Source organism: Arachis duranensis, chromosome 9 (assembly GCF_000817695.3).
Source record: "Arachis duranensis cultivar V14167 chromosome 9, aradu.V14167.gnm2.J7QH, whole genome shotgun sequence".
Classification (NCBI taxonomy): domain Eukaryota; kingdom Viridiplantae; phylum Streptophyta; class Magnoliopsida; order Fabales; family Fabaceae; genus Arachis; species Arachis duranensis.
Window position 1 is genome coordinate 3124473 of NC_029780.3, and position 11798 is coordinate 3136270.

Sequence of the window (11798 nt, forward strand, 5' to 3'; positions counted from 1 at the left end):
TTAAAATTAATCATCAATATATTTATATAAAAATATATATATAATTTAATTTATTTTAATATATATTTATATTTTAATATATATTTTATAGTAATGAATAATTTTGGTATACGCTTACCATAACCCTTAAAAAAAAGTAACTGCGTTAGTGGTTTCACATTCACCGCTTTCACGATTCTCACAATTCACAGAAACACTGCTTCCTCCTTCAATCCCTAACTATCTCCTCTCAACTCCGGCACCGTCACCGCTCACCAGGCACCTTCGGTATTCATCTTCTTCATTGCACTTCATGCTTCTTTTTATATTTCAATCTTATTTACCTTTCCAATTTTCAGTTCACATAGTTGACAATAACGTAGGAAATTATTTGGCTGAGTCATGTTACTCTTATTCTCTGCAGCAAAACGAATTCCTAAACCAGAACCAATTCTACTTGATTCAATTCCAGAACTAACTTTCTTGAGAGACAAATTTTGACAATGCCGAAACAGAATCAAAGGAATTTAAGTGGAAAGGTAGCTATTAAAAGAACTCGAAAAATTGATAGGATTAGTAGCTTACCGGATTCTTTGCTTTGCCACATCCTCTCATTCCTTCCAACAATAGAAGCCAAGGCCACCGGCGTCCTTTCCCGCCGGTGGCGCCACCTCTGGAAGGAAGTCCCAGTCTTGTACTTTGAGGATGATCCCTTTAACCTCCCTGGATTATCAGATGATGAAGTTGAAGAGTACTTTGTTGATTTTGTTGATAATGTTGTTGCTCAGCACAAGGTCCCCCACGTTGAAAAGTTCAAACTCGAATGTAGTGTCTGTGGAGAAGATACTCTCACAAGGTGGATTTCCTCAGCTGTTGGACCACACCTCAAGGAGTTAGATCTCTGTCTTTGTATCTACCGTGATGATTACCCCGAGACTTGCGACTTGCCTCCAAGCGTTTTCACTTGCGCCTCACTCGAGTCCCTCGCTTTGAAGTACCGGATTTATCTGTATTCTCTTCCGGATGTTTGTCTGCCATCCCTCAAGAACCTAGAATTGGATACCATCTATGTGAATCCTGAGAAGGTTTTATCTGGTTGTCCTGTTCTTGAAAATCTTAAGCTAATTTTAGAGGCCTTTCCCTTAAATCCTGGTATTAATTATCCTGCAATCCACATGCCTCATTCCTTGAAGAGGTTAACCTTTGCAGATAAAAGTCGTGAAGACTCTCTTAAGCTTCTTGAAGTAGATACCCCATCTCTTGAATACCTAGATATCAAACTCCAGGGGCATTATTTAAATGTTTTGTTTAGCCATTTTACCAACATGGTGAAAGCACAGCTTGATATTTACCCACAAGATAAGCATCTTGATTGGATACCTGAGCTTCTCAAAGCACTTCGCAGCACAGAACGTCTAGTGTTGAAACTTGATACAACAACGGTAATATACTTCTGTTATCCTCATGATCTCTTGAACAAAACTTTACATTGTTAATTTCTGAAATGTTCATATTTGTAGTTTTGTTTGTAACATCTTGTTGTTTTGTGCATGTAGTGCTTACTTCGTGCTCCAGCTCTAAATTATCCGGAATTTTGCCGTTTACATAATTTAGTGATTGATATTCCATGTTCGAACTCGGCATTTCTAATAAACTTAATTCAGCATTGTCCTATACTTCGAGTTCTCATAATTTACAATCAGAAGGTGTGCGCACTCTTCAAGTTCAGCCTTATGTCTATATCTAATTTTTATTTGCTTGCATTTTTTGAAAGTATTGTCGTTTCTTGTTGTCAGGGTGGATATTTTTGCTCAGAGAAACATAGTGAACCTAGCAGTTGGACACCGCCAGCCAACGATCCTATTTGTGTTACATCGAATCTCATGATTCTTGGATTTTCAGGTTATCGAGACTCTGCAGATGAACATGCATTTATTGCCTATATTTTACAAAAAGGACTTGTTTTGGCAATAATGAAAGTTCTTATTAATGTTGAGCTTCGCCCGAAGAAAACATATACAATTCGCAAGAAATTATCTACTCTACCGAGGGGCTCTAAAACAGTCCATCTTATAATTAAGTGACTAATCAGCACTTATGTGGTACATACCTTTCACCATCTCTATCTCGATGGTTTTTTTATGTCAAAACTATACAAAGTTGTATGGTACTAAGTGTTTTCGTCCTGGTTCCATAAAATGGAAAAATCTGAGTCCATGCTCAATTTTATTTTTATGTCAGTTTTACACCTGAATTCCTCAAATGTTTGTAGAACCTTTTGATTACTTTTCCAAAACACTAAGTTGTGTGGTATGATGCCGTGGGCTTGCAGAAATAGGCACTTTAACTTAGTAACGATGGTTAGGATTGATAGTTTGGAAATACACATTTCCGTCTTTTGATTCTACCTTAGGAATTAGGATGTTTATAATATTTCAAAGAATCAGCATTTTGATAGAGCATGGATAGCCTGTTGTATAAATCTGTTGTTGAAGCAGGTTGATGGCAACTATGCACCATCTTTGGCAATACCAAATCTTTGACTTATTCATCTGTTATGTCACAGAGAGGTTATAGGATTTGTTTAATACTTAGTTGCTGGGGCTGCATTAGAACGGCATATTCCGTTATAGAAGTTATGATATCTGCCGAGTAATATTGTATTCCTTCGATGCATGATGCTTTTTCTACCTTTTCTTGTTTTTTTCCATTTACTCTTAAGGTTGTGTACTTCTAAAAGATGTATATTTCATGTCATGATTTGATAATTGAGTTTCCTGACTACAACTGATTTTATGTAACTCTTGAAGGAAGAATTACGTTACATAATATAGCAGCCTAGGTTAGGCAGTTGCCATATCTGTTTCTTTATTCTTCACTGGTGGAGATAAATATGATCTGATTTGAGGAACATTTCACCTTTTATATTTGCAGTCCCTTTTTGCTTCACTTGAAATGTTTGATGACTCTAGTCCTTATCACTCCTTAGTAATTGAAGACTATAGTCTTTAGTGATTGTTTTGCAATGCCATGTTTTCTAGTCCAAAAGAATGATGTTAATGCGTATAATTTCTCTGGAGAGATATAACAGCGAATATGGTATAATTGAGATTTTGATAATATGGAAGCTTTTTGCTGTGCCTGCGTATCAATTATTCTCATTGAGATAATGGCTAATTGCCTAATTCTACTAATGCTGTCTAAACTTGTATAGTTGTAATATGATATTATCTTGTATAATCCCTTGAGCTTGCAAAAGTAGATACTTCAACTTAGAGGGAAACAAACTTGCCATAAAGTTGTCCTTAGTAAGTTGCAACTAATTCAAGGCAGGTTGATGGCAAGTAACAACTCCGCAGATATCACAATTCACAATTGTACTCTTATCAATAACAGAGGGACTGTTGTTTAAGGAAACATTGAACAATCCATTGTACAATTTTCTGTGATAGATAGAGTTGCCAATGAGTTTGTTTCACGTCCCAAGCAAACTTTGGCAACCATTGAAACAGACTCATCAACACCCAAGAATTGAACTTTAATAAGATCGATCTCGGTCTCCAAGATTAAGCTCATACACATCGAAATACTTTGTCTTATAAGCACAAATAAATGGTTGTGTATCTTAACAAAATGTCTTCTACTACCAACTCCGTTATCATTCACAAAATTGTCAATATGTCATACCACGATTAGAATTTTCTCCAGATACCAGCAAGTATAAAATCTTTTAGGACTTCGCTGACAAATATTCCAAATGTCAGTACAGCACATGTTGTGTCAAAGATTTTATTATATTATTTAGAAATTAAAATCAACTGTTATGTGTTTTTATAATATACATATATATGTATATTTTAAATTTATTTTTAATAAATATTTTATATTTAATATGTAATTATTGATTGTTGTGATTAATTTTAGTGTATATTTAATATGGTTGGATTTTGCTATTGTTAATGAACACAATGTCACAATTGAGGGGGACACGTGTTAGATCCACGGTTTGCCTCTGAAACCTGTATTCTGTGCAAGTTTTGGAAGCAGCAACTGAAATATTGAGCATGTTTCTATTTATTCCATTTTTCCTTTCAAAACTAAGTGTTTGACACGCTTGAATCCCACAATCACTAGCCACTTCCTCTGTTGTCTCCCTCAGCCTCAAAATGGGGAAACGGCGGAAGCAAAGGAAAGCAGCAGTTGATAGGGACGTCATCAGCAGCTGCCGGATGAAATCCTGTGCAACATCCTCTCATTCCTTCCAACCAGAACGTCCGTGGCCACCAGCGTCCTCTCTCACAGGTGGCGCTACCTCTGGAAGAAAGTCCATGTCTTGGACCTCAACGATGATTTCCTTTACACCCCTGAACGTTCACATGAGGAAGCACAAGAGCGCTTTCTTATTTTTCTCAATAAGTTTGAGCTGCTTCGGCGCCTCATCCGTAAGTTCCACCTCTCTTGCCGGGTGGGTGACTATGGGTATGATGACCTTTTTCATTGGATTGATTACGTCATCGGAAGGGTTAGTGAACTCCATTTCTCTATGAGGACCGATGGGGAGAGTCATGACTTGCATGAAGCTTTCTATAGCACTTCGCTCGTGTCGCTCGTTTTGGACGGTAATATTAATATTTTTCTGGAAGATTTTGATCCCATTCACAGTGAAAGTATTTTCCCATCCCTCAAGAACCTAGAGCTGCATGTCAACTATGTGGACCTCAATGTGTTACTATCTGGTTGCCCAGCTCTTGAAACTCTTAGGGTCACATTAATTAATTTCGATCCTGAAGCAATCCACATGCCTCGTCCCCTGAAGAGTTTTAACCTTTGAGGTCACTGTTATTATTATTATTATTATTATTATTATTATTATTATTATTATTATTATTATTATTATTATTATTATTATTATTGTGATGTAATATGCCCTTATCACATGACTTAGTCTCTGATTTTTAATTTACTAGCATTTTGCAGGAACAATATTCACATTCCGAAGATGTGACATTTGAGCTTCTTGAGGTAAACACTCCCTCTCTTGAATACCTACGTCTCAGCTTTCGGGGTTGTTACAAACAGATTTTGGTTTGTGATTATCCCAAAATCAACAAAGCACGTCTAGATATTTTTCCTAAGCCTAGGCATGTTGCTTGGGTTCTTAAGCTCCTCGGGCACTTTGCAAAACAAAGTTCTTGTGGCTGCAAGATTCAACAATCGAGGTGATTTGCTTAACAAAACGATGAATTTATGGTTTTAGTCATGTGTTGAAATTAATATCCAATGATCTTTTACACGCAGTGCTTGATTCGTGCACCAGTTCTAGACCTTCCCGACTTTTGCAATTTGATTCAGCTGCAACTTGATTTTTATAGTTTCAAGAGTAGGCTTCTAATAGACTTGCTTCACAATTGTCCTAAGCTTCAAGCTCTAAAAATTTATATATCCGAGGTATGATTGATTCCATCACTTCAACTTTTTGTCTATTTGCATCCTTTGACTTGACTTGTTCCTTGGTTTCAGTTCATTGATGCTGATGATGTTGATTCATGCGGGTCTTACCTAAACTCCCATAAATGCAATGGTTGGACACAGCCACTCAGCTGTATTGTATCACATTTGAACACTGTTGAATATCGAGGATATCTAAACACTCCAGAGGAGCATGAATTTACTACATATATTTTACAAAGAGGACTTGTTTTAAAGACTATGAGAATTCATGCTAAACATAACCTACGCTTAGAATGTGGAATTTACAAGGCATTATCTGAAATCCAAAGGGTCTCTAGCATGTGCCGACTTGAAGTACACTAACTGATCAGCATTCACTGTAGTAAGGACTTTGTTGTTGTATGCTCTCGGCTCTCTGCTGAACTATATGCTTCTTTTGCATCAATGGTTACATGAATTATCAGTAATTTGTTTTTTCCAATACCTGTCACAAATTCTAAATAGTTTGCTGTGAATGTATGATCTAAGGGAATTGGCAAACAGACAGTTCCATTCTTGGTGGTTGGAATTGATAATGTTGAAGTATGTATGTATTTTCTTTGCTATTACAAGAAGGAAGGCATTGGTGACGTGTTGTGAGAGATGGTATGTTAGAAAAGAGCTACACTGGAAACAAATGTCACGATCGAAGCATGCCAAGGATATGGACAAGAACACCAGGTATTTCCACCAAATAGCTTCTTCAAGAAGGAGGAATAATAGAATTGATGCGTTGGTTATTAATGGAAGACTAATCAGAAACCCAGCTAGAATAAAGATTGCTATCCGAGAGTTTTATAGGCAATTGTATCATCAAGAGAAGTCTGTTAGAGTGGGATTCAGAGATGGGCTGGTGGCAAGGATATCTGAAGAGGATGCTATGGCGTTAGAGGTATTACCGTCAGCAGAGGAGATTAGAGAGGCTGTTTGGGATTGTGAATCGTCTAGAGCACCAGGCAATGATGGGTACAATATGAATTTTATAAAGAGGTGCTGGGAAGAAATTGGGACTGAGTTTACAGCTGCTGTGATTGCGTTCTTTCAGACAGCTAGGTTACCTAAAGACTCTAATATCACATGGGTTGCGTTGGCTCCTAAGTTCGGCGGGGCCAAAGAAATCAAAGACTTCCGCCCGATTAGCATGGTTGGTTGTGTTTATAAGGTGATTTCGAAGGTGCTAGTTAGGAGGATGAGAGCAGTGATGCCAGAGCCGGTCGGAGAGACTCAAAGTGCGTTTGTTAAGGGACGCAAAATACATGACGGGGCACTTATAGCGTGTGAAACTGTTCAGTGGCTTAAGTTAAGGAAAAAGGCAGCGGCGATTATCAAGCTAGATTTTCAGAAGGCTTATGATAGAGTAAAGTGGAGCTTTGTGGACATTGTGTTGCAGAAGATGGGATTTGGTCGAAGATGGAGGGAGTGGGTTATGGAGTGTGTCAGTACTTCTTCTATGTCTGTGTTGGTAAACGGTTCACCGACGAAGCCATTCATGATGGAAAGGGGTTTGAGGCAAGGCGATCCACTATCCCCCTTTTTATTTGTGCTTGTGGTGGATGTACTACATAGAATGGTCAGAGAGGCAGTTAATAATGGCCGTATATCTCCTCTGTTAGTTGGGAGAGACAATATAGAGTTGTCGCATCTTCAGTTCGCTGACGACACTATATTGTTTTGTCCGCCGGAGGAAGAGACTGTAAAGAACTATCAGAGACTACTACGCTGCTTTGAACTAATGTCGGGGTTAAGCATCAATTTCGACAAATCCAGTTTAATACCAATCAATTGTGACCAACTGTGGGTGAGACGTATGTGCAGATTATTAGAGTGTAAGGAAGCGGCTCTGCCAGTCAGGTACCTTGGAATCCCACTAGGAGCTAATCCAAGGTTAGTTAAGACTTGGAAGCCTATAATAGACAAGGTGGAAGAAAAACTAAGCTTATGGAAGTCAAGGGTGCTTAATAAAGCAGGAAAGTTGGTGCTCATCAAGCGCCAAAAAGGCTAGGTGGGCTAGGTGTTGGAGATGCCATGATACGTAACACAGCACTATTGTTTAAATGGTGGTGGAGGTTCTCAAAGGAGGATTGTCCGCTGTGGAAGAAGGTGGTGTGTTCGTGTAATAATCTCAATCCTAACATGATGCTATCCACTCAGACATTGCCCACTAAAGGAGGTCCTTGGAAGGATATCTGTCAGCTACAGATTAAAGAACAACATGTTAGAGAGAAGATGATAAATGGGTTGTCCATGGAGGTTGGAGATGGGAGAAGAACGCGTTTCTGGGAGGATGTCTGGCTATACTGTGGTCCCCTAAAGGATAGGTTTCCAAGGCTCTTCTCGATTTCAATGCAAAAAGGATGTGTCATTGGGGTCTGCGGGTTCTGGGACGGGTTAGATTGGGTTTGGAACTTCCAATGGAGGCGTGAACCATTCCAGTGGGAATTGGAACTTTTGAATCAGTTACATGAAACTCTGAGAGTGGTTAACTTAGCGCCAAACAGGGAGGATAGGATTGTGTGGAAGTTTGATAAACAAGGTGTGTTTTCTACTAACTCATTTGTGCAGGTATTGCAGGAGGATACGCTACTGGAGGACATAACAAGTTATAGTTTTACCAGTTCTATTTGGAAAGGATTAGTTCCACCAAGAGTGGAGTTGTTTACATGGTTTGTCTTGATAGGCAGAGTAAATACAAAAGACAGATTGTGCCAGTTTGGGATAGTTGGTCATGACAACAACATGTGTATCCTATGTAGTAAGGAGGCTGAAAATGTGTATCATTTGTTTCTTGGGTGTGATTTTACTTGGCAGGTATGGTGCGCATGGCTGAATCACTTTGATAGGAAGTGGTCATTTCCTGGTACTGTAAAGGAACATTTTCACAGTTGGACAGGTGTAACGACGAGTAAGGAAGAGCGAAAGAAATGGCTAATTTGCTTCTTTGCCATTGTGTGGAACGTCTGGATGGAGAGGAACAGGAGGATTTTTCAGAATGCAGGAAAAAGTGTAGAAGACACCATCAATGCATCTTTTCAGAGTTTTCAGGAGTGGAGGCATCAGAATCTCTTATGTCGTTGATGGCAATGCCGAAGATGACAGGGGGATATGATTTTGTTTGCTACCTAGTTGTCTTTATTTTATATCTGTGTTCTTGTTGCGCTCCACTCTTGTGTTGAGCTCCTTTGTTTCAAAAAAAAACAATGTGCATAAACTATTGATTTTACTTTTTGGAGAACTAGATTGATAGCAACTCTACACTTAAGACTACTAGCCGTTGCTACACTGTAAAAAATAAATCATAAAACTGTACTGTGCATATGATGTTGTACTTAGCTTTTACAGTTAGATAACTTTGTGCTGTAAAAATAATTATATAAATTGTTGACCAAGACAATAATGCCATGATCTGAAAAAAAAATATTGATGGGTTGAATCTCGGTAGTTATTTGAGGGTAGAATATTTCAGCATAATATAGCAGACTGAATTTGGCATAGCTTTGATTTTTTAGTTGTTGGAGGCAAATGTGATGTGATTTGAGGATCTTCTGATGCTGGTCTGCAAATATTTAGTATCCATAAGATTATTAAAGTAGAAAAAAGTTATAAAAGCATGCTTGTATAAATCCCTTGTAAAGATGCAAAGTTACCGAAGTTCGTATTGGAATGTTCCAAATTCTACTTGAGCATCCAAATCTGGGTTCGAAAGGGAAGGTTTCAATCACTGAAAAAGGCATAACATTGATTTACACTCAATAAATCATTATATTGATAGACAGGTAATTGATGCAACTTAAACATTGATTTACACTCAATTGAATCCACGGACAGACGATAGATAACCTGATCAACTGAAACATCTTAGTAGTCAATGTTACACTAAAAAAATTAGAAGGTAAATCCTTCGATAGATAACCTGATCAACTGAAACATCTTAGTAGTTAATGTTACACTAAAAAAATTAGAAGGTGTTCATACCCTGGCCCAACAATAAAGGCCCAGGTCCAAATAAAAGGCCTAATCTGAAGGATTAGAGCCTAGCTAAGTGCCGACCTTCACATAAGAAGTCGGTATAAACCACGACTTGGTCTGAAGAAGTCGGATGTGAGATTAGCTGGCAGATAAACACTCATTCAAATGAGTAACCGCCCTTGAAATCTCTCTAACTGCTTCATAAAGCCATATCTTAACCTCCCCAAGATAATGGAAACGGTTAATATCCTAAAGATACGGCACTACACCAACGGTGGTTATTGGCTCACCACTATAAGTACACTGACACCCCTCAGGTATCTCTAAGTCCAATACTCTCTAGACCTGCTCACACTCTTGCTAACTTAGGCATCGGAGTGTCTTTGCAGGTACCACCCCCCATTCACTCGTGAGCACAAGTCGGACGGAGCCTCCCGAGTTGCAGATCCATCCGGAGCCCTCCTCCTTCATACACTTGGGCCACCAAACGCCATCCATCTCATTAATCTCCGGTTACCCACCGTAACATTGGCGCCGTTGCCGGGGACCCAAGAGATCATCCATCTATGGCGGATAGATCCCACGAAGAAGGCCATGTGGAAACAGATTCTGAACAAGAGAATCTAGACATGGGCAATGACAATGAAGACCTGGCCCAACACCAGGAAGATAACAACCAACACAGAGAGGGTACCTCCGGAGTGAAGAATCCGAAGGTAAATTCCTCAGATGGGCGTGAATCAGAAAAAGGCGGACCATCCCACGTAGCCGAATTAATGGGATTAGTCCATAGCCGCCTGGAACAATTGGAGCAAGAGCGGGAGAAACAGAAGGAAACTGAAAGGTACCTCAAAGAGGAGATGGAGCGGCGAAAAGAGTTAGAAAGAAAACTCTTACAGTTAGAATCCTCCCTCAAGAATCACAACTCCCGCGACGAACAAGAAGACCAACTCTCGGGTGGAGAAGATCCTTTCAGCGAGGACATAATGAGGGCAAAAGTTCCGAGGAACTTCAAAAGCCCTGATATGGACCTCTATGATGGAACTACGGATCCAAAGCACCATCTAAGCAACTTCAAAAGTCGGATGTATCTAGCTGATGCCTCCGACGCTACGAGATGCAAGGCTTTCCCGACCACTTTATCGAAAGCAGCGATGAAGTGGTTCGATAGCCTTCCCCCGAGATCAATCACCAGCTTTGAAGACCTCTCAAGGAAGTTTTTGATGAGGTTCTCGATTCAGAAAGACAAGGTAAAACATGCACCGAGCCTCCTGGGAATAAAACAGGAGGTCGGAGAGTCTTTACGAGCCTATATGGAAAGGTTCAATAAGGCATGTTTGGAGATCCAAGACCTGCCCACAGAGGCAGTCATAATGGGGCTAGTCAATGGGCTCAGAGAAGGTCCCTTCTCACAGTCCATATCTAAAAGGCACCCCGTTTCTCTAAGTGATGTACAAGAAAGGGCTGAAAAGTACATCAACATGGAAGAGAATGCAAAATTAAGAGACCTGAGTTGGCGACCTGGACCCCCTCCCTCATCTAAGGAGAGGGAAAGGGAAGTCAAGAAGAAGAAAGAACTCGGTCTCGAGAGGCCCAGGAAATATCACTCTTATACTCCTCTAAAAACTTCTATAGTGGATGTATATAGAGAGATTTGCCACACTGAAAGGCTGCCACCTCCTAGACCTATTAAAAATAAAAAAGGGAGAAGCCGCAGCGATTATTGCGAGTACCATAAAATATATGGTCACTCCACCAACGACTGTTACGACCTCAAAAATGTGATAGAAAAGCTGGCTAGAGAAGGTCGGCTTGATAGATATCTCATGGAAAGGTCGGACAGTCACGGAAAGAGAAAGCGAGATGATATGGATAGAAGAGATCCACCGCCGCAGACTCCAGAGAGACATATCCATATGATCTCAGGAGGATTTGCGGGAGGGGGGCTCACTAAATCCTCTCGCAAAAGACATCTCAAAAGAGTCTATCAAGTCGGGGAAGAGTCACCCGACCTCCCCACCATCTCGTTCACGAAAGAAGATGGGCAAGGGATAATCCCCGGGCACGATGATCCCGTGGTGATAACTATGATCCTAGCCAATGCCCATCTCCACAGAACCCTAGTAGACCAAGGAAGCTCGGCGGACATCCTTTTCAAGCCCGCCTTCGACAAGCTAGGGTTAGATGAAAAAGAGTTGAGAGCTTACCCCGACACCCTATATGGATTAGGGGATACGCCAATAAAACCACTAGGATTCTTACCCCTTCACACCACTTTTGGAAAAGGGGAAAAATACAGGACTCTGAGCATAGACTTCATAGTCATCGATGAAGGGTCAGCCTACAATGCCTTAATCGACAGG

General features: G+C 39.9%; 2 protein-coding genes across 4 annotated transcripts; both read left to right on the plus strand.

The window, feature by feature from the left end:
* Positions 1-128: 128 nt before the first annotated feature.
* On the plus strand, positions 129-4336 carry LOC107463975 (FBD-associated F-box protein At5g56370). Of its 3 annotated transcripts, none has more exons than XM_052253765.1 (5): positions 129-267; positions 404-1421; positions 1536-1685; positions 1776-2081; positions 4139-4336. In XM_052253765.1, exons 2-4 carry the CDS (start codon positions 483-485, stop codon positions 2061-2063), a joined length of 1377 nt encoding a protein of 458 aa, XP_052109725.1. In that variant the 5' UTR covers positions 129-267; positions 404-482; the 3' UTR covers positions 2064-2081; positions 4139-4336. The 3 variants fall into 3 exon arrangements, with proteins under 3 accessions (XP_052109725.1, XP_015938355.1, XP_015938354.1); XM_016082869.3 differs by lacking the exon at positions 4139-4336 and adding an exon at positions 2478-2906; XM_016082868.3 differs by lacking the exon at positions 4139-4336 and having other exon boundaries at positions 1776-2906.
* A 2106-nt stretch (positions 4337-6442) lies between these two features.
* Positions 6443-8544, plus strand: LOC127741467 (uncharacterized). The gene is made up of 3 exons (XM_052253935.1): positions 6443-7320; positions 7437-8031; positions 8278-8544. The coding sequence occupies exons 1-3, from the start codon at positions 6443-6445 to the stop codon at positions 8542-8544; spliced, it is 1740 nt and encodes a 579-aa protein (XP_052109895.1).
* The last annotated feature ends 3254 nt before the right edge of the window (positions 8545-11798 follow it).

Excerpts from the sequence above, each read along its gene's own strand:
- LOC107463975 (XM_052253765.1), top strand. The coding sequence starts at position 483 with ATGCCGAAACAGAATCAAAGGAATTTAAGTGGAAAGGTAGCTATTAAA. Across the intron at positions 1,422-1,535 it reads TGAAACTTGATACAACAACG|TGCTTACTTCGTGCTCCAGC; the intron begins GTAATATACTTC and ends TTGTGCATGTAG. Across the intron at positions 1,686-1,775 it reads TCATAATTTACAATCAGAAG|GGTGGATATTTTTGCTCAGA; the intron begins GTGTGCGCACTC and ends TCTTGTTGTCAG.
- LOC127741467 (XM_052253935.1), top strand. The coding sequence starts at position 6,443 with ATGAATTTTATAAAGAGGTGCTGGGAAGAAATTGGGACTGAGTTTACA. Across the intron at positions 7,321-7,436 it reads GAAGCGGCTCTGCCAGTCAG|GAAAGTTGGTGCTCATCAAG; the intron begins GTACCTTGGAAT and ends TTAATAAAGCAG. Across the intron at positions 8,032-8,277 it reads CTACTAACTCATTTGTGCAG|GTATGGTGCGCATGGCTGAA; the intron begins GTATTGCAGGAG and ends TTTACTTGGCAG.